We start from the raw sequence: 22,789 nt of genomic DNA on the forward strand, positions 1-22,789 counted from the left end.
AGCACTGCGCAAATCAAGGTGGATCTTGCATGCCTGTTTGCAGAAACTCTAGCCGTGACATAGAGGCAAATATGTTCTGAAAATGTAGGATCCCAAAGAACCCAAACATGGAGCAAATTTTAAGATCTTTCACAACACTATTAGCACCAAGTTTGGTTATTTAGATTGTAATCTCTGTGGGGCAGGCACTATCTCTGGTTATATGTCTGTGTAGCATCTACCACAAAGGACCTTGAGATGCTACTGTAATGCAACACATGTAAATTTATCTTCACCAAATGTATGTCATGATTAAAAAGTGCTTTTGCTGCCAATGGCAAAGTTGCCATGCTTGTAAATCCTCAAGCTCAGATGCCTGCAATACCTGGGCACGAAGGGAGAGCTCCGTTGCCTTGGCTTTAACTTTTCTTATGACTAAGGTTAAGATTTTGTCAGTTATTTTTAGAAAAAGTCAGACAGGTTGCGGACAATATACAAAAATTCATGGAAGCCTGTGACCTGTCAGTGACTTTTACTTAAAATAATGGTTGGGTTGGCCAGCAGATGATTGAAGCCCAGGGATTGGGGTAGGAACAGAGCCCAATCCCTGCTGCTGGCTAAGGGGTTTCCAGCACCCGCTGCTGCAGCAGGCAGCTCCACGGGCCTCCACTGCAGCCTCAGCAGCTGGAGCTCTGGGGACCCGTCCCAGCAGTGCCCGGAGGCTCTGGAGCCTCCCCTTGGGGTGGCTGGGGCTGAAGTGGAAAATGTCACGGAGGTCTCTGAAGATCACGGAATTCGTTACATCATCTTATCCTTACTTATGACTTACATTGATCTGTATCACAAACTTGGTATTTCCTAAACATCACTTTTTGTGTGTTTCATTCCTCTCTTACGAGGGTTTTTAAGAGCTGAAAATCCCTTATAGAAGTGTATGAGAGTTCAGATGATAGGCCATAACAGTCTGGATCCCTTAGGTCTTTTAGTAAGTATTTATGGAGACTCTAAGGGCTTGTCTACACAGGGACACTCAGAAAAATTAATCCGGGTTACCTAAAGGTATTAAAGTAGATTAGTTAAACCACATTGAACCCCTTTGTGGACTCTGTTAATTAAAGTTAAAATGACCTTAATTTAATTTAGTTTAATTCACTTTGGAAATGAGTTAATTCAAACCAAATTAAGGCCACTTAGGGGAAAAAAACTAGATGGAAAGGAGGAATGTGAGAGGCGATGCAATATGGAAAAGGCCAGCCGGGCTGTTTGGGTGGTTTGTTTGTTTGTTTGTTTGTTTGTTTTTTGGCCTTTATCTGCACTACAACAAGGAGTATAAAGAATTTAAGAAGTAGAAGTTCAAAATGAATAAAATGAAATCATTTTTTACATCAGCATAAAATTAGCCTCTGAAACTCTACTGCAGGACAATATGGAGGCAAATACTTTTGTGATTTAACCAATGCTTATAGAAATAAGTGTGTGCAACAGTAATGAGGACCAATTACTGATCTGATCACCAGCTGGAATCAGAAGAAATTTCCACATGATAATATTGCAAATAAGATATATAATGCGGCTTATATCTTCTCTGAAGCAACTATATTTGGTCGTTGTCAGAGAGATGGACCATTGTTTTGTTCCAGTATTACAAGTCATTTGTCATAAAAATGCATATTAATTTCAATTTTTAATGCAGCAAGACTTGAACTATAAAGAGAGTTAGAACATTTTGAAAACTCTTACTAACTTAGCTAAGCTATTAATGTTAGTTAAGTACATATTAGCTCTTTAAAATGCATATTTTATTAATAGTAACAGCCCTTATTAGATGTAGATCAGGTGAGTGCTAAATCAGTCCCTACAAGCATGTGAGAGTGGAAAATGAAAATGACTCTGAAAGTACTGATATAATGTGATGTGGAACGATAGTTAAATTGTGTTACTTAAGGTGGTTTTTCATTATAGCAAAATAAAAATGCATCATAAATAGTCTGCATCTGTATGGAAATCCGGAAAGTTAACTTAATATTCAACTCAGTATTTTCTGTTTCAAAAATAACTTCCAGATTAATGTTATAATAAATTATTCCATTGTTGCTAAACTCTCCCAGCTCAAGATGGATGATAAAAGGGCTGCTGGTGGCACCACAGTTCCTTTGTTTGTAGTCATCCTTACCATCATGACATGAGTAAGAATAGTCTCTGCCCCTCTCATTTTATACCTCAGAAATGCATGCTAATCTGAATTTCAAGCTCTGCATCGACCCTCTCAGATGTATTTACCTAAAACTTGTGCACATATCCAGAGATTGCAAGTTAGATGTCTTTTGAGGCTTGAACCTGCTATATTTAGTTCAGAACTAATGCTGAAAACCCACTGCTAAACCAAACACCAAGTCAGGGAGAACATAGTTTAACAACCAGTATCTAATGATTCTTCAGGGCTAGAAACAAAATAAATCTGTTATACTGCTGAAAATCAGAGAGGTACCATCTTTGCAGTGGTATAAAGCATTTGCTTTTTAGCTCTTGCATGTTGAGAGTTACTGGACCTTACGTGCTCTTTCTACATGCCATCTTCTCCACTATATAGCTAGCATCTGGACTTAGGAGCTGCTGTCTTTAGAACTGCTAGAAGCAGAAACAAATGCTTTGTACTATCTTAAAGCCCTTCCAGATAAAATAAAGCAATAATCTTTCACTCATTGATTTTGGACCAGTTATGAGAAGGGCAATTTTTGCTTCCTGACGACAAAGTCAATCTTCAAACGTCCGCACTTGGCAAGTCACCAACATGCGCGGTTGAATTGAGCTTCCACACTTACACCAAGAAATGCAGGCACTGGTAAAGCAGAAAAAACGAAGTGTGACAGACTTGCCATTTAGGCTTGGCATTCAGAGTAGGGTCCTGCACCCTGTAAATCAGGTATATGCTGAAATGGCTTTTGGAGTGGTTATTGGCTGGTTCAAAAACCATGTATCATAGATATAACCTGTAGTATCTGTCATTATTTTTACAGCTCCAAAAGTGGCCAAAGTGCTTTAGACTTAAAAATGTGTGTATATATTTTAAACGCAAACCTTTCTTCCCCCATGAGAGACACCCTGCATTTCTGAGGGAAATCCTCCAAGGTGCTCCCTTGAAAGAAGTGCTGCTCACATGTTGCTGTGATTTTTTTCAGAACTCGTTTGGGAAACCTAGCTTTTCATTTAAAAATACCAGTTTTGCCCTCATTCTCCTGTGCTTTAGTGGTTTCCAAAAGTGTGGCGATGATGATCCGCTTGCCCTCACTGAGAACGCTGTTCGGTAATGAGAACCTTGAAGAGCTGAGCCAGCACTTTTGGAAACCTGCCAGAATGATGTATGTGGATACTTTCTCTTTCTTGCTTGGGACATCCCAAAGAGGATGGCAGATTCATAAAAACACCAATGTTTCACGTGCTGTGACATATCCTTCATTATGAATGTTCAGTATATTGCACCAGCATTGTGCAGGCTCATCAGTTCACTGCAGCTGTTGAAACCACTTAGACTGGAGGTGGGTTGAGTGTTTGTGAAAATCTGTTAACTACACTCTTCTCTCTTTTGGTGCGCCAAGTAAATATTTGCTTCTACTAACTTTGAGGGAGGCGGGCAGGAGACACCTTTCTATGTGATCTGTTGTTGTAAAATGTCTAACGTGCGTGGCACCACGTGACAGCTTTTAATAGGCTGAACTCCCAAGTGGGTGCACACTTTTTCATAACCACTTGAATTAGTAGGCTTTCACAGATAAACCGCAGAGCAGTTAATGCATCACACACTTTAACTGCAAGGGCTACATGTAAAAGTCATTGTGTGATCTTGTTATTGAAGGGGTCACTGTTTCACAGATGGGTCTACAGCTTGGAAAAACTCAAGCCAAGCCACCATGTCTCACTAGCCTGTGAGAACTAAACTGAGTGTTTCTTCATTTCTGCTCAAGTTGGTAAGCTTTAAGTGTCGTCTCTGTGCACATCAGTAGCCAGATGTGTTATTTTCAAAGGACAAATACCAATAACCATCCTTTTCCAGGAGCAGTGACTGTTTCTTAAAGATTTGTTTAGAATGGTGTAAGTTAGAGATGTATGGAAACAAGAATGAAAAGGTTAGTGGGTGAAATTTTCCCAGGTCAGGTCCAGTAAACTTGACAGGGGCATCTTTAGGTATCATGAAAGCATTTGTACCCATTTTGACATCAGGTCTTCTGAGTTTAATACTTCAGTATGTATAAGACTTTGTAACTGAGAGCATAGTCCACTAAGAATAGAGAGAAGAAAAACTACACTAATTGTCACACATTTGTCATATCACAGCGGTTCTCAAACTGTGGGTCAGGACCCCAAAATGGGTCGCAACACCATTTTAGTGGGGTCACAAGGGCTGGCTTAGACTTGTTGGGGCCCAGGGCTGAAGCCCGAGCCCCACCACCTGGGGCTGAAAGGGTTACAGGCCTCCTGCCTGGGGCTGAAGCCCTTTGGCTTCTCCTCCCCACCCACTTCCCCCACACGGGGTGATGGGGCTCGGACTTTGGCCCCCCATCCTGGGCCGTGAGGCTCGGCGGATTCAGGCTTCAGTCCCCCATCCTGGGGTCGTGAAGTAACTTTTGTTGTCAGAAAGGGGTCGTGGTACAATTAAGTTTGAGAATCCCTGTCATAGTGCATAGGAAGCTGTACACTTAACTAGAGAGACAAGGTGGGTGAGTAATCTTTTATGGAACCAACTTCTGTTGGTGAGAGAGGCAAGCTTTTCAGTTTACACAGGACTCTTCTTCAGGTGACCTGAAAGCTTCATTGAAAGCTTGTCTCTCTCTCACCAACAGAAGTTGGTCCAATAAAAGACATTACCTCACCCACCTTGTTTCTCTAATATCCTGGGCTGTATTCATGGCCAAAACAACACTGCATAAACTTCTTGACTAGACTGTTCATGAAAGTTGTAGAAATGTTTTCAGTTATTTTGACTTATACACTAGTTTCAAAGCAGACAGACTAGTCAATGATCCTGTTTTTCACTCAGGTTCTCCGTGGAGGAGCCAGTCAGCGTCCTTTGACTCCAAATCAGAACCAGCAGGGACAGCAGACTGATCCACTCGTGGCAGCTGCAGCAGTAAACTCTGCTCTTGCTTTTGGACAAGGCCTGGCAGCAGGGATGCCAGGTATGGACTCTGTCAGTGCCCATTAAGCAAAGGAGCGCACTAGATAAACTGCTACTAATATTCTTTGAACCAGCCATGCTTTCTGATGATTTAAATCCCTTTGTCAAAGGTGAAAAGAAATGTTATCTCCTGTCCTGCTTCACTTACTCTTAGGATACAGGTTAAATACACTTACTCTTAGGATAAAGTCAGAAGAGAATACGTTCGGTAGCTTGGCTGTTTGAAGGAATTAATGACTTCTGTTGAAATTTCAAGTTTTGGGTATCTATTGTATCTTTATAGCTCTTTGCCTTGGGTGAAATCCTGGCCACAATAAAGTGAGTAGCAAAACCCCCATCGACTGTAATGGAGCTAGGATTTCACCCTCATATAATACGCCCACGATTTTATGTAGGTGCTAGTGGTTTTAAAAATAATAATTACAATAAATTAAGTTGTCTAATGTGGTTTGTCACAACCGTTTCTGTTTGTACCATGGAAGCCAATGAGGAAGAGGGTCACGATCAGCTGAGAATTTAGTCTTCCACTGTATTGGGTCTTTTGTGGAGCCTGGCTAGGCTGACATCTTTCTTCCTCAGCAACCTACATCATCACTTCCCAATAGCTGTTCCTGTGGGGGTACATGCAGGCAGCCTCGCTGTCAAGAACACCAAGGTCTGCAGAAGATGAGCTCCCATAACATTAGATGTGACCCACAAGACTGTTACAAACTCTCTTGTCCTATAAACTGCAGTATTGTAAAGTATACAGGCCATTATTGACATGCTAAAGGGATATAAGTATGTCTGGTTGGTCAGAGTTAGGTTAAGTGAATGTTCTATAACTTGTCAGCCTGAAGTCTCTTGCTTGGGAATTCCATATGGGTATAGGCCTTCATATGACTTTGAGTGTAACTGTAGAAGGCTTTATTTTGATTATAGAGTGAAAGGTAACATGCATGTTGCAAGGTGTTTGATTTATAGGTAGCCTCAAATTGGGTGGTATTAATACTACTTGGGCCAAATTTTCAAAAGGGCTCAGCCTCCATTGAGAAATGTTAAGCACTTCTGAAAATCTAATCACTTGGGTTAGGCATCTAAATGGGAGTTGCCCTTTCTTGACAATCTGGCCCTTGACTTTGGGAGGGCAGTGATTGACAATGTGTATCAGCAGCCCCTCTTCGTGATCAGATGTTGGGATATTCTGCATCAGCCGAGCTTTATAATGTAGTGTTTGTGTGTGTGCACAATAATACTGGTGTAGTTAAAGTGGTAGAGCTGCCCCCACCCTCACCAGTATGGACACAGGGGTAGTGGTATAAAAGGCACCTTACACATGTATAGCTTATTCCTGTAAGGGAAGGGAAATAAGTTGTGCTGGTAGGACTATTTTAGTGTGAACTCAGCACCTTTGAGTTTGCATGTACAGCATCCACATGGAGGAGTTACAGCTCAGCACTTCAGTGCACACAGCTATTTATGCCCCCTTAGTCTGAACTGTGGGACAGGGTACACATGCAGAAGCAGAATTTATGCAATTTTTCACCTATTTACATTTGAAAATGTCCTGTAGCTGTAATCAGAGCTTCTCTTGAAATAATCTGAAATGTCAGTAGCTCCTGGTGGTAGATGGCTTAGTTGCATATGTTAATTTGTCTCTGTATTCTTAGGTTATCCTATGCTGGCTCCTGCAGCATACTATGACCAAACGGGTGCCCTGGTGGTGAATGCAGGGGCTAGGAATGGCTTGGGGGCCCCTGTGCGTTTGGTAGCCCCTGCTCCTGTCATCATCAGTTCCTCAGCAGCGCAAGCAGGTAAGTTCCAGATAGCTAGAAACGTGTGTGAAAATCTGTCCCATCCATGTGGAAGATGGGGACAATTCTGTGAATGATGTTTGTGCACTCTGCTGTAAATGTGCTGGCAATGATGACACACTTGCCCTCACTGAGATCCATTACAGGGATTGCTGCTGAGAACTTTCTCTGTACTCTGTGGGCTGAGCCTCAAAATACGTAACTGAAGAGTGAGCATAGAATAGCCTTTGGCACCACTTTGCGAAATTCCGATATTATGAACAGTACCTGGTGGCACCTACTAAAATGAAGATTTTGAAACAGTTTCCATTATAATAATTTACCATGCTCAGTCACCTTTTTTAACTGAAATTTCCCAGGGTTATTTTTTGGATTACTGTGTTTGGGGGGTTTTTATTAGGATATTTTGAGAGGTGTTATGGGAAGGTTTGAGCCAGATCCCTTCGTACAGCTTTAAATGATCGAAGAGTGGAAGGAAAACGTTCCCTAATCATAAAATAACTCATTTCTAAAGGAAACTCTCAGCATTAATGTTGTGTTAACAATGTTGGCTAATGTTACTTAATACCTTAGATTATTAAAAATCAAAATCATTTTGATTGTCAGATCCTTAGTACTGCATGTTTGGGGTTTCACGCATGTCAGGGGAATATTATTTGTTTTTATTGGATGTTTTTAATTGGGTGGACATATTTCTGTTGGCCTTCAGTTTTTACAGAGTTTAAATTTAATTCAAGCTACAGTTGTCCCTTTAAAATTTAGCTTGGAAGCAGATTGTGTTTGCTTTTGCTACCTTTTGCTTAATCCTCCACAAATGGTGATTATCTTGAAAAAGACACACACCCAAATACAGTGACCAGGTGTCACAGAGCTATGAGGGGATACTGTTGCAGGCCAGCAAATGAGCAAGACACTGACATACTATCTGGAAAAAAGAAACGTTCAGTGTTCGTAGCACAACTGAAGTGATTTCAAACCATAGCTGTGTAACAAGAGACAGAAGATCAACACAAGGCCTGTGCAGCACTGCGTGCTGCTTAAGTGGAAAGTGTGTATGTTTTGTGACAACTCCCTGCATAGGAGTGAATATCACTCAGAGGGAAGAGTAGTAAACAAAATCAGTAGTAAATAAATGGCACCTGCTAGTTCTAAGCCCCAACATGGATTGTTTTAGACTATATTGTTTAATTGCTTTTTTACAGCGGTTGCAGCAGCTGCAGCTTCAGCCAATGGTGCAGCTGGTGGTCTGGCAGGAACAACAAATGGACCATTTCGCCCTCTAGGAACTCAGCAGCCTCAGCCCCAACCCCAGCAGCAGCCCACCAACAACCTGGCATCCAGCTCGTTTTATGGCAACAACTCTCTGAGCAGCAATTCCCAGAGCAGCTCACTCTTTTCTCAGGGCTCCGCCCAGGCTGCCAACACTTCCCTTGGCTTTGGAAGCAGCAGCTCTCTCGGCGCCACGCTGGGATCTGCTCTGGGAGGTTTTGGAACGGCAGGTAGGCATGTTAGCTGGTCTGTTGGAGATGGAACAGCTCGGAACAAGCTGAATGTGCTTGTTGAGTATCAATTAGAGAAGGCCCAGGCTGATACAACCCTTCTTTTTTAGGGCTTATGCCAACTGACTGCCATGGGCTAGATAGAAATTTCCCTTATTAGACAGGTTCTAATTGTGTCTTTATGGGGTTCTTTTACCTTCCTCCAAAGCATCTGGTATTGTTTGCTCTGAGAAAGGAGTTTGAGCTAGATGGAGGCTTGATCTGATCCAGTCTGGCAATTCCTGTGTTAATACTGTAATGCTCTTTCAGGGAAGTTCTTCATCATCCTGTTGCCCATGAGGCTGACCTCTCCCCTGGCTGAACAGGGTGGACAATGTTTCCATCCACAGCCCATCCGTGCATGATGGTCCGAATAGGCTCATTCAAGGGTGACACAAACCCTCTTCACCTGAGGCTGAACAAGCTACATTGTTGGGCCCCTACTAACTCCAAGAGCTGTCAGTGTTTTTCTGTAAAATCCTTTTTCATGGGTAGTGTATTAGAGATATTAGATCAACAAATTCTATTAAACTTGGCATTGGGCCAGGCAGCCTCTTTGCATTGATGGAAACAGTTCTAGGGACTGATTGTGCCAGGAGATGCATATACACAATTCCCATTAACTTATGAAAAGAGGAGTCCTGTGCCGAGCAGTTAAAGTGGACACAGGTGCATTTTTCTGTTTATTACACACTTCTCAACACTCCCATCACCCTGAATGGTTTGTAAATTTCATTTAGTTTTACTCTCTCCCATTTCAGTTGCAAACTCTAACACTGGCAGTGGCTCCCGCCGAGACTCCCTTACAGGGAGCAGTGACCTGTACAAGAGGACATCCAGCAGTTTGACGCCTATTGGACACAGTTTTTATAACGGCCTTGGATTTTCCTCCTCTCCTGGGCCTGTTGGTATGCCTCTTCCTAGTCAAGGACCTGGCCATTCTCAGACTCCACCACCTTCCTTATCTTCACATGGATCCTCTTCAAGCTTAAACCTGGGTAAGGAATATTATCCCAACATGGAAATAATTACTGGTGAACTCTTTCCCCATGCTGAGAATTAAACTACTGTTTAATTATTTAGGTAAGATAAGCACACTCTGGGAGTCATCCACACCTGGTATTTTTATGGCAGACCTGCTACTTTCACACACCAGACAGAACTCTGAACGGGGAGTTGAAAGAGCTGGGTTCTTGTCCTGGCTTTTCCAGTGATTCACTCTCATTTTATGCAAGTTTCGGTGTCCCAGTTTCCTGTCTGTAAACTGTGGGTAATACTCAACTCCCTTCCTAAAGCATTTTGAGTGCATGGAAGAAAAGCACAATAAAAGTGTCCAGCATTTATTTATTTTTTTTTTTTTTAAAAAAAAAGGCAGGTAGGCTTGACCCATAACCTTTTTAGATGTTTTAAGCTATCCTTTAACCTGTAGGTTAAAGATTTTTGAATAAGGAATTAGTAGATTAAGGCAATCTCATATTTTATACCAAATGTAGCAATTTCCAGAGCATCATTAGTTTTATGCTGTGTTAGGTGTAGCTGTTCAGTTGATGAAAATTTCACACTGATGTGGCCTATCAAAAGAAAATTCATAGTTGGACGTTGAGTTTAGTATATTGCTATATGAAGACATCCATGGCCAACCAGGACTTAAATAATTCTGTAAGAAATGTCATTAAAAACAACTAGCCTTTTTAAATTGTTCTTAGAAAAGATTGAAATGAAATGAGTTGTAGACATTGAATGTACAAAAATATACAGAAAATTGTTGGACTAAAATTCATAATAATATACTAAACTAATGCATGTGTTCATATGTGAATGATGGGCTTGTAAGCACTGCCTTCCCACATGAGAGAATTCACTCCTCTAGAGTGATTCAGGGGGACTGGTAACTAACTGGTTTTTCATTATAATGTGTTGTACAAAATAGGAAATTATTCAATATTCAGGTTATTACCTTGTTTTTGACTCTTCATATGAACACAAATCTCCTAAATTAGGCAAATCTCCTAAATATTTAGAACAGATCTCCCATTATAGGCACCTTTCAACACCAAGGTGTTGAAATTAAGTGATCACCTTCCACGAGTCTATCATGCATATCTCCTACTTGTAATTTAGTTTGTGTATATCAGTGTTTAGCACATTCCTGGTCTACAGGAGCATTGTATTCAGTATTTAATGGCATATCAGTGTAGAATATAAGACTTTGAGTGCAGCGGGGTTATGATACAGTAGCCGTGAAGGTGCGTTTCGATGTGAGAGAGAGGAGTTTGTATAACCTGGAGCTTTCCAGGGGTTGAATATATTTGGAAAGTTTGTAGATTTTATTTTGTATAGTTAGGTGCTCATCAGACTGAAGCTAAATGTCCCACAGTAAAATCAGTACAAAACATTAAAATAGGAGCTAAAGATCGACTGTCTAGAAACAGAGTCTGACGCAAGGGCAGGACTATGGCCCTCAGCCAAACAAAGGGGAACAATATTCCCATTTAGTATGGGGAACAGGGAAGTGATTAAACAATCCAAATGTAAGAACATCAGAACGGCCATACTGGGTCAGACCAAAGGTCCATCTAGCCCAGTATCCTGTCTTCCGACAGTTGCCCGTGGCAGGTGCCCCAAAGGGAAAGAACAGAACAGGGAATCAGGTGATCCATCCCCTGTTGCCCATTTCCAGCTTCTGGCAAAGAGAGTCTAGGGACACTATCCCTGCCCGGCTAATAGCCATTGATGGACCTATCCTCCAGGAACTTATCTAGTTCTTTTTTGAACACACAGTGGAAAAGAAAGAAGGGCACGCAAAAAAAAAAAAAAAAGTCAAGTATAAGCCTGCCTAAATAAATGGGCCTTAAGCCATTTCCTAAAAGCAGCCAGAAAGGAACTCTGATGGCTCTCCCCCCATCCCCCTGAAAAACTCTGCCCCTAGCCACATATTCACTGTGGCTGATTCTCTGCCCAGTGGTTACACAGGGTGAAAGGGGATTTAAGAGCAGTTCCTGTACAGATAATTGCTCTCCCTGCCTATGGCTGTTCTCAATAACATTTGTTTGTTAGCCATTTAGATTTTTTTAATTTGGTTTGATTTTTTTTTAATGCAAACTCAATTTGGGTGTTAATTAAGTGAGCTTCTTCCACAAGTCTATCATGCAATGAGTGCAGAATGGGGCTTTGGGATTTCACGCTATAGTGAAAGCTCTCGTCATGTTCGCGAATGCCCAGTTCACTTTGAGTTTGGGGATGATTTATTTAATCATCATCCGATAACACTAGATTCATCATCTTGACTTAGTGCAGAGTCTGGTCTCATCCCCTTTAGAACTTAATATTGGAACTAGTTTCTGATGGAGAGAGGAAGGAACTCTCACTCAGTGAAGATTTAAAAGACAGCTGGGCCAGTTATAAGGGATTATTAAACCACCCGTTCCTAATCAGTTTGCAAAAGAGGGATCGAAGAAACCTGGTGTAGAATAAAGTTCTACCAATGTATCAACTTGAAGAAAAATTAAGTTCTTGCAAGCAACTTTGTTTCAGGACCACAATGAGATGGTGGTAGGTAAGGTTGAGGTTTGATTTTATTTAGAATCAGCAATCCTATTGGTTAAATGGTGTACAAGTTGTTCCAGGTTTGTCCTTTATTTAGCCCTGTCTTCAGTACAGAGTTGCGTCGAAGTAAGGTAGGTCGACCTAATTATGTCAGTGTCTACACTATAGCCTGACTCCTGCTGATGTAAGTGTCCTACTACACCAACCTAATAACTCCACCTCCACAAGAGGTATGGAGCCATGAAATTGACAAGAAAGCCACTCACAGTTTGGGCTGTCACCCTGGGGCAGGTGGGGGGCTCCAGTGAGAGCCCAGCTGCTCGCTGCTGGCCAGGGTCCCAGCTCCTGGCCAGTAGCCCAGGTGTACCGAAGCTCCCAGCTCCCTACTGGGAGCCCAGCTGCTGCCTGGGCTCCTGGCATGGAGCTCCCAGCTCGGAGCCCAGACAGCTGCTGTGTTCCCAGCAGGGAGCCAAGAGCCACAGGGGCTGCCGAGTTCCCAGTGGGGAGCTACACAGAGCTAAGAGCCTTGGCTCTCAGCCCCCTACACTGCCTCTCTTAAGTCAGCGGAAGCGCTCGTGGTGAGGACATGTACCACCAAAAGAAGGAAGTTAAGTAATTGCTGCGGTGGCTGTACGTGGACCTAACATGGGTCAACTTAAGTTTGTAGTGTAGACATGCCCTTAGCCATGTCATGGCTATGGTCTTTTAACTGGGAAGTGATATATTCTCTATTACTGAGTGCTGTACAAACCAGGAAGATTCATCCCAGTTCTTTCAGCTGTCTGATTATATTATAGCTGTGAAATATGGCTTATATTTAACCAAGCTGGTTCTTTCTGGCATTGTAATCCTGAGAGTTATTTGGGCAGTACCAAGTACCGCGAACTGCAGATAAGCAGTTCTTGAAATAGCCTACAAAGAGAGACTGCAAGAGGGAGACCCTGAGTGAGATGATTATATCACAACTCAAAAGTACAAAATTTGCATAGGCAAGATAAATATATTATTGTAACGCTACCCTCCATGGATTTTAGTTCAGTATACATACACAGTCTCTCTCCAGTAGTGTTTCTGCTGTTGCCTTAGGTTGCACAAAATATTTTTTTTCTTCTAACCTCTCAAATTCCATTGCAGAACATATTGATTCTTGCAGATATGTAGGAGAGACGGGTCAAATTTTGAAGTCTTAAATGTTGTGGCTCTTGGTGGAACCTTTGCTATTTAAATTCTTGTAGCACATAATGAGAGGCTATAATGTAGACATGTAATGCATGGGTAATCTCTCCTTTGCAGGGTTGGGGAAAAGAGGTGCTTAGAAAGTTGTTGAATCCTTAGGGTTTTTCTTCATTGAGAGTTATTCCTGATAAACTACCCAGATTAAATCCCTGTTTAGATGCTTTTATTCCAGATTAAGGGTATCTACACAGAGAGTTGTCAGGAGTAGATATTTTGCTTGAAACTCACACCCTCCTTTAATCTGAGTTAATGGGTTTTAGTGCCGTGTGTTCTGCCTCAGTTAGTGGCACACTTCAGGGCTCTGCAGTGGATTGCACAGAAAGATCACCAATGAGAAGTGTTAATCAGCTGGTTGGCGTTACTGCTGGCTAGTCCTGCCCTTCCTTGCAGTTTGCAAGGCATTTTGGTTTGAAAACTCCTTTTTCTTTTTAAACAGGATCTAGGTGCCCTCTAGTGGACAACCACTGTATATCACCCACTAGCCCAAGTTCAGTGTCTCCCTTGGTGAGAGTCATAGCTGCCTGTTTCTCAGAGAGTTTTCTTTTCATCGCCCTTCTGCTGGGAATAGCTTTCATTCCAGCAGTTCCCCCATTCCGAGCAGCCTGGAGACCCTGCAGGTGACGCAAACTCCAAGTGCTGCTTCCAGGAACAGTTAGAGCAGCATGGCTGCAGCTGTCACTTTGCTGCTCCAGAGGCCTGTGCCCTCCCTTGCACAGCTCTGGAGCACCTTGAATTCACCACCTCAGTACCTCTCTGGCTGGCTCTTGAATAAAACAGTGCCATCAGATTAACACCTGAGTCCCCCCACCATGCACTGAGGAGAAACCCAGCAAAAAGTTTCCTGCCTGAAGTGGGAAGTGACACTTGACTGGTTCAGCAAAGTCAGTGTTGGGATAGCTGCTTCTGTCTCAGATCTCCCCACTACCCAAAACCAGGATACAGAAGCTGTTGTCTTGCACTCCCTGTCTGTTGATTCCCTCTTACCCAAGCCAGGCATTCTGAATGAGCCATCTCTTCTCACTCCAACCCCAAATTGAGCAAGCCTCAGCCAGGCCCTCTGCCTTGCTCAAGGAGATAAAACCATCCTAAACCTGTCATTTATACGACAGGGCAGGTGCCAGTTCACCTTACCTATTGTGTAATTTTGGCTTGCTGTAATATATGGTTAGGACACTGGATGCAGATGCCACCTCCAGAGACAGTCTGATACGAGTGCCATTGGATTGCTTCAGACTTTCTGGAGAGCCACTTGCAAAGCTTTTCAAGGATCTTCAAATAGACCAAGATAATGCCACCTCGGTTCCTCCAGGGATTCTCTAGATCCCTCCCAGGGGATTTTTTTCCCTTCGTATACTGGATTAAGTTCCACAGCAAGTCCAACCAGTAGGCCCTTTCACACTGCACCTGCACCAGAAGTTACTTTATCAGCAGGAATCTGCAAGGTCACATCCAACCTTGTTTCCACAACAACTCTGACAGTGAGACCTTGCACTCCTAGTTACACACCAGCCTAGAAAAAAGGCTGAGAAATGTCAATGTCTGGTCTTTTTCTGAGCTCCAGAAATCAAATCGGATGGGCTCCAGTGTTACCTGCACAATCTCGGGCTGCTTACTGTTATCAGAGAACCCCTCTCCCATACAGTCTTCACATGCCACTTGTCCTGTTGAACCCTTTGAAAAGATGAACAATCACAGTTACCTCTGTTCAGGGACCGCATGTCAAAGCAATTGTCCTTGTCCCGCTTCAAAGTAGAAGTAAAGGTTTTTAATTCATGGCTTATTTTTAATCTCTGAAAAGTTGTGAGGCTTTGTGACTGATCTCTGGTTTGCCCTTTCTCAACCTCTCCAACAGAAGAATAAGACTTTCAAATAGAAACATTAATGCTTATGATTCAAAATTAGGGGCGAGGTCTGTGTGTAAGACCTCTACCTCTGTATAACTGTACTGGAGAGAGACTGTCACAATGGTTGTTATTGGTTCACCATAGTGGATCAACATTACCATTTTGGAGCTATGCCATTCAGGCCATCAACACTAAGTCTTCACAAAGACAGTGGTGAGTCTGGTCTCCCAGCACACGTCAGGGAGTATAAATCTGCCATTCCTTAGACAATCTCCCAATAAATTCCCATTGCATAAGAAGTAACCACCTGCACCGTGCTCCAGGTTCATTATGAGCGGAGGGAAGAGCTCATTGATTCCAGCAAAGGTAATCATACATGTAAGTCTCCATTTCAGAATGGGCCACATCATAGTGGTCAGTTCTAAAGGCAGTTTTCAAAATTTCACACTGATCCCTTCTGGCCCCAAAACCCACCAGGCTTCAGAACATGGTGATTATTGTAGTATGCACGGACTCAGTTTGAGGTCGGCTTTAACTTTGGGATGTCTAATTGGACAATTGGGATGTCCAAAGAGATACAATGAAGAAGAGCCTTGAGCTTCCCAGCTCAGTATGAAAATCACCAAGGTAAGGTCCCTATTGCAAGCATCTCTCTGAGAATGGAAAAAGGCTAATGTAGTGCCCATCTTTAAAAAAGGGAAGAAGGAGGATCCTGGGAACTACAGGCCAGTCAGCCTCACCTTAGTCCCTGGAAAAATCATGGAGCAGGTCCTCAAGGAATCAATTCTGAAGCACTTAGAGGAGAGGAAAGTGATCAGGAACAGTCAGCATGGATTCACCAAGGGCAAGTCATGCCTGTCTAATCTAATTGCCTTCTATGACGAGATAACTGGCTCTGTGGATGATATGGGGAAAGCAGTGGACGTGTTGTTCCTTGACTTTAGCAAAGCTTTTGACACCGTCTCCCACAGTATTCTTGCCAGCAAGTAAAAGAAGTATGGGCTGGATGAATGGACTATAAGGTGGATAGAAAGATCAATGGCTCCATGTCTAGTTTGCAGCTGGTATCAAGTGGAGTGCCCCAAGGGTCGGTCCTGGGGCTGGTTTTTTTCAGTATCTTCATAAATGATCTGGAGGATGGTGTGGATTGCACCCTCAGCAAGTTTGCGGATGACACTAAACTGGGAGGAGTGGTAGATACGCTGGAGGGTAGGGCTAGGATAGAGAGGGCCCTAGACAAATTAGAGGATTGGGCCAAAAGAAATCTGATGAGGTTCAACAAGGACAAGTGCAGAGTCCTGCACTTAGGACGGAAGAATCCCATGCACTGCTACAGACTAGGGACCGAATGGCTAGGCAGCAGTTCTGCAGAAAAGGACCTAGGGGTTACAGTGGACGAGAAGCTGGATATGAGTCAACAATGTGCCCTTGTTGCCAAGAAGGCCAATGGCATTTTGGGCTGTATAAGTAGGGGCATTGCCAGCAGATCGAGGGACGTGATCGTTCCCCTTTATTCGACATTGGTGAGGCCTCATCTGGAGTACTGTGTCCAGTTTTGGGCCCCACACTACAAGAAGGATGTGGAAAAATTGGAAAGAGTCCAGCGGAGGGCAACAAAAATGATTAGGGGACTGGAACACATGACTTATGAGGAGAGGCTGAGAGAACTGGGATTGTTTAGTCTACGGAAGAGAAGAATGAGGGGGGATTTGATAGCTCTTTCGACTACCTGAAAGGGGGTTCCAGAGAGGATGGCTCTAGACTGTTCTCAGTGGTAGCTGATGACGGAACAAGGAGTAATGGTCTCAAGTTGCAGTGGGGGAGGTTTAGGTTGGATATGAGGAAAAACTTTTCCACTAGGAGGGTGGTGAAACACTGGAATGCGTTACCTAGGGAGGTGGTGGAATCTCCTTCCTTAGATATTTTTAAGGTCAGGCTTGACAAAGCCCTGGCTGGGATGATTTGGTTGGGGATTGGTCCTGCTTTGAGCAGGGGGTTGGACTAGATGACCTCCTGAGGTGCCTTCCAACCCTGATATTCTATGATTCTGAGTAGCTATCAGACCTTCCCATCATATGCATTCATCAGATGCCACTTCAGATGAAAAATGACCTTCATAGGAACTGGTTTGGGAGGGAGTATTATTAAAGCATAAATTTCCTAGACTTACCAGTAGCCAGGAATGCCATTGGCTCACTTTCTCCCAGAATTCCTGCTCAGCTAGCCACTGTGCACATAGAAAATGAGAGCCACACCACTGGCAGAGAGATCTTCTCTCTCCTGGGGTGTGCAGGATGGGGAATTTTCATATATGCCCCTTGTATCCAGAAGAAGCTGAACAATCAAGGAGATTCTTCCCAGGGGAGTGGGAACTCAGTGAGACCATTTTCAGTTACTTGACTCCCATGGGATGCTCCCTGTCAGGGAACCTCTTCACTAAGTGCCATGGGAAAGTGCAGTTAATTTTGTTCCCAGCACTGGCAGCTGCAAGCTTGGCTAAAGGAGGCATGTTCTTCAGGTGGGCAGCCCTACAGATGTATGCATCACTCAACCTCTTTCTCTTCCACCTCCTTGTCAGAGATGCCTTATTGGATTTTCGGGCACTGTGCTCCTCTCTGCCCCCATACTGGCCTTGCAGACTGGGTTCCACTTGGATAAGAATGTCTTTCTCTGAACCACATAGTAAAATCTTTCAGTGGTAGCCGTGTTAGTCTGTATCAGCAAAAAAACTCCTAGGATTTCTTGTGGCACCTTAGAGACTAAAATTTATTTGGGCATAAGATTTTGTGGGCTAGAACCCACTTCATCAGATGTATGAAGTAAAAGATACAGGAGCAGGTATAAATACATGAAATGATGTGGGTTGCTTTACCAAGTGTTAGGTCAGTCTAACAAGATAAATCAATTAACAGCAGGATACCAAGGGAGGAGAAATAACTTTTGAAGTGGTAAGAGAGTGGCCCATTACAGACAGTTGACAAGAAGGTGTGAGTAACAGTAGGGAGAAATTAGTATTGGGGAAAATAAGTTTAGGTTTTGTAATGACCCAACCACTCCAGTCTTTATTCAGGCCTAATCTGATGGTATCTAGTTTGCAAATTAATTCTAGTTCTGCAGCTTCGCGTTGGAGTCTGTTTTTTAAGTTTTTTTGTTGAAGAATTACCACTTTGAGGTCTGTTATTGAGTGACCAGAGAGATTGAAGTGTTCTCCGACTGGTTTTTGAATGTTATGATTCCTGATGTCAGATTTGTGTCCATTTATTCTTTTGCATAGAGACTGTCCGGTTTGGCCAATGTACATGGCAGAGGGGCATTGTTGGCATATATCACATTTGTAGATGTGCAGGTGAATGAGACCCGGATGGTGTGGCTGATGTCGTTAGGTCCTATGATGGTGTCCCTTGAATAGATATGTGGACAGAGTTGGCACCAGGGTTTGTAGCAAGGTTTGGTCCCTGAGTTGGTGTTTTTGTTGAGTAGTGTGTAGTTGCTGGTGAGTATTTCCTTCAGGTTGGGGGGCTGTCTGTAAGCAAGGACTAGCCTGTCTCCCAAGGTCTGTGAGAGTGAAGGGTCGTCCTTCAGGATAGGTTGTAGATCTTGATGATGCGCTGGAAAGGTTTTAGTTGGGGGCTGGAGGTAATAGCTAGTGGCGTTCTGTTACTTTCTTTGTGGGGCCTGTCTTGTAGTAGGTGATTTCTGGGTACCCTTCTTGCTCTGTCAGTCTGTTTCTTCACTTTACCAGGTGGGTATTGCAGTTTTAAGAACACTGGATAGAAATTCTGTAGGTGTTTGTCTGAGGGATCGGAGCAAATGTGGTTGTATCTTAGAGCTTGACTGTAGACAATGGATCGTGTGATGTGGTCTGGATGAAAGCTGGAGGCATGTAGGTAAGTATAGCAGTCAGTAGGTTTCCGGTATAGGGTGGTGGTGATGTGACCATCGTTTATTAGCACTGTAGTGTCTAGGAAGTAAAAAGAAAAGGAGTACTTGTGGCACCTTAGAGACTAACCAGTTAGTCTCTAAGGTGCCACAAGTACTCCTTTTCTCTTTGCGAATACAGACTAACACGGCTGTTACTCTGAAACCTGTCTAGGAAGTGGATCTCTTGTGTGGACTGGTCAAGGCTGAGGTTGATGGTAGGGTGGAAATCATGGAAATCTTGGTGGAATTCCTCAAGGGCCTCCTTCCCATGGGTCCAGATGATGATGTCATCAGTGTAGCGCAAGTAGAGTAGGGGTGTAAGGGGCCAAGAGTTGAGGAAGTGTTGTTCTAAGTCAGCCATAAAAATGTTGGCATATTGAGGGGCCATGCGGCTACCCATAGCAGTGCCACTGACTTGAATGTATAAATTGTACCCAAATCTGAAATAGTTGTGGGTGAGGACAAAGTCACAAAGTTCAGCCACCAGGTTTGCCGTGATGCTATCGGGGATGCTATTCCTGACGGCTTGTAGTCCATCTTTGTGTGGAATGTTGGTGTAGAGGGCATCTACATCCATAGTGGCCAGGATGGTGTTACAGGAAAATCACCGATGGATTGTAGTTTCCTCAGGAAGTTAGTGGTGTCTCGAAGATAGCTGGGAGTGCTGGTAGCGTAGGGCCTGAGGAGAGGGTCCACGTAGCCAGACAATCCTGCTGTCAGGGAGCCAATGCCTGAGATGATGGGGCGTCCAGGATTCCCAGGTTTATGGATCTTGGGTAGCAGGTAGAATACCCCAGGTCGGGGCTCTAGGGGTGTGTCTGTGCGGATTTGTTCCTGTGCTTCTTTAGGGAGTTTCTTGAGCAGATGATGTAGTTTCAGCTGTCTGTAATTGGCCACTCCCTCACCACTTCAAAAGTTATTGGTACCCTGCTGTTAATTGATTTATCTTGTTAGACTGACCTAACACTTGGTAAAGCAACCCACATCCTTTCATGTATTTATATCTGCTCCTGTATCTTTTACTCCATGCATCCGGTGAAGTGGGCTCTAGCCCACGAAAGCTTCTGCCCAACTACATTTGTTCCTCTCCAAGGTGCCACAAGGACTCCTCTTTTTTTTTTTTTTTTTTTTTTTTAATAGTAAAATCTTGTTCCTCAAGATGAGTTGCAACAGCTGTCCACTAGAGGGAGCCTGGCTCCTGTATATCAGTGTTTCTCAACGACTGGTCCGTGAGCTCTCCCTGACTCAGTTTAGGAAGCTGGTCCCTAGTATCAACAGGGTTGAGAAACACTGCTGTATGTAAAGGGGAAAAGTCTTCAGCGAAGCTGAGTGGGTGGCAGGACCGGGCGAGTTTGTAACAGTTGATGGAACTTTGTGAGAAATTACAGTTATGGATAAAGAAACGGTGTTTGGGTTTTTTAAGTGACTTTCCATCCACCTGTGCATCCCCTAAATGTAGTATGAATCCTAAACTCTTCCCCACTTCTCCTAACAGGGAGATGATCATTTGGGGCTATTTTTGAAAGCTTTTCAATCATTATACTTGCTCACCGAGGTTTCCCAGTGAAACATATTGAAGGGACAGTAGGACTCCCGTTAACCAATAAGAGGTAAAATTGCTAACTGAAAGACAGTAGTGGAAAATAAATAATTCTGTTTCTTTTGTGCATTTGGCAGCTCATTGTGTTGAATTTCACTGTTTTCTTGTGTAGTCGGTTTATTTTGAGTGAGTCATTTCACGCGACGACAGAGGAAAGAAAAACATTGGAAAATTAGGAAAATATGATTGAAAAACCATACAAGTTGACAGGGAGACTTGGCGCAGATGTATCTGAAACACTTCTAATGCACCTGAGGATCCCTTTAAAGTTGTAAAAGTAGCTTTGGGAGCCTGCCTTGTCCTGGGGGAGACAGTCCAAGATGTGCCACACTGTTGCAACTTTAAAAGCTGCTAAATTCCTATTGCATTAGCAAGGACTGCCACTTGTGGAAATACAGATGTTACCCTTTCACACTTGTACATATTACTACACTACATCCTTAGAAGGGACTTTAAAGTACAGGGTGGGCCCTGGATGGGCTAGGAGAGTCAGAAAGGGATGCGGACAGTTGCTGTATTGTGATAGATGGGAAAGACTTGGAACTGACAGCATGCCAGATTTTTAGACTCCTTTAAACAGTCTCAGGAACCAAAGGCCTTATCAGTTTTAAGCCAAACTCCCCAGTGAAATCTTTAGGCAGTTCTGGTTAAATACAATAGTGCCGGATTAAAGAACCATGCTTAAACACAGTCCTAGCTAAACTGTTTTCTGGGACAGTTTGTCCAGTCTGTCTTCAAGAACAGGTTGCCAGCAAAACCAGTTTAGCTGGACTAGGAATAGCATAGAAATAGTCTTACAAAGAACTCTTGTCTCTGTTTGGAGCCCAGTCATTCAGCTGCTCACCTTTAGCTTTTGAAACATCCTCATTTTTGTGACCCACAGGAGGGCTCACAAATGGTAGCGGCCGCTACATCTCCGCTGCCCCTGGAGCTGAAGCCAAGTACCGCAGTGCAAGCAGTGCCTCTAGCCTCTTCAGCCCCAGCAGCACACTGTTCCCCTCCTCTCGCCTGCGCTACGGGATGTCTGATGTCATGCCCTCTGGCCGAAGCAGGCTGCTCGAAGACTTCCGCAATAACCGGTACCCTAACCTGCAGCTCAGGGAGATTGCCGGGCACATCATGGAGTTTTCCCAGGATCAGCATGGATCCAGGTGGGATTAAAAACAATACACAATATGACACTTTTAGGACACTCCCTTCTTGTTCAGCTCAGTGTGCAGTGGACATCAGAAGTCCAGAAGCAAGGAGGCTCTACACAGGAGCGGAAACTGTGCAACCAAATTGCTTCACTCTCATGCTCCTTTTTGTAGATACTCTGCCACCAGTGTTTGTCCCCAAGTGCTTTGTGTGTAAATAGGAGCAGTCTCATTACCTAGTTAACCTGCTCACTGTGCCAGCATCACTTCATGCTCCCAGTGTTCAAAGGGCTGTCCAAGCAGGAAGTAACCAATAACCCTGCGTCAGGATGTGCTTTGCTGTGCAACGGGGAGATTCTTGGGATATTTGTACTTGTGCCATCACCTAGAGTTTCAAATAGGCACTGTATGTAACTCAGTTTGTTTTGAGCCAGAAAACATGGGGCTTTGGAATGGGTTTTTAGTAGAACGAATACAGTGAGGGAGTATGTGCCAGTAGCCCTTCGAATTATAACATCACACCAATCCTGTTCCTCAGGTTTATTCAGCTGAAACTGGAGCGTGCCACCCCTGCTGAACGCCAGCTTGTGTTCAATGAAATCCTACAGGCAGCTTACCAGCTGATGGTCGATGTGTTTGGCAATTACGTCATACAGAAGTTCTTTGAAGTGAGTTTTCATTCCCTTCTTTGCTAGTTCCTGCCCGACAGGAACTAATCCTGGGGCGCTGGAGGGTAGCTCTGTAAAGACCCTGCCACCAAATAAGGGTAGGAGATTGCTCAGCACTGACAGGATAGTCACTCCATCTCCAGATGCTGCTAAATTCTCCCTGCTGGGGTGACTCAGGCCTGAGGCTCTTAAACGCTTCGGAAGAGTACTTGTTTTGCCTTTAGGATGCACCAGGTGTCAGATATCTCTTTAAAAATTCTCCCCTCGGGAGGTGCCTAGATCCTCTACAACAGGGGCGGGCAAACTTTTTGGCCTGAGGGCCACATCCTGTTTGTATGGAAATTGTACGAAGGGC

General features: G+C 43.6%; 1 protein-coding gene and 1 non-coding gene across 9 annotated transcripts in view; both read left to right on the plus strand.

Annotated features, from left to right (window-relative positions):
* The window catches only part of PUM1 (pumilio RNA binding family member 1), a 130,847-nt gene that overhangs the window by 95,391 nt on the left and 12,667 nt on the right, over positions 1-22,789 (plus strand). For all 8 annotated transcript variants that reach the window (XM_074934155.1, XM_074934158.1, XM_074934159.1 and 5 more), the window contains exons 11-16: positions 5,015-5,153; positions 6,802-6,945; positions 8,148-8,444; positions 9,245-9,481; positions 21,514-21,781; positions 22,305-22,434. In XM_074934155.1, coding sequence (XP_074790256.1) covers positions 5,015-5,153; positions 6,802-6,945; positions 8,148-8,444; positions 9,245-9,481; positions 21,514-21,781; positions 22,305-22,434 — 1,215 coding nt within the window. The remainder of the gene's footprint in view (positions 1-5,014; positions 5,154-6,801; positions 6,946-8,147; positions 8,445-9,244; positions 9,482-21,513; positions 21,782-22,304; positions 22,435-22,789) is intronic.
* LOC141974765 (small nucleolar RNA SNORD103/SNORD85) lies at positions 3,240-3,313 on the plus strand. Its single transcript, XR_012635807.1, has one exon. It is a non-coding gene; the product is annotated as a small nucleolar RNA SNORD103/SNORD85 (small nucleolar RNA).

This window comes from Natator depressus, chromosome 19, assembly GCF_965152275.1.
Source record: "Natator depressus isolate rNatDep1 chromosome 19, rNatDep2.hap1, whole genome shotgun sequence".
NCBI classification, from domain to species: Eukaryota; Metazoa; Chordata; order Testudines; family Cheloniidae; genus Natator; species Natator depressus.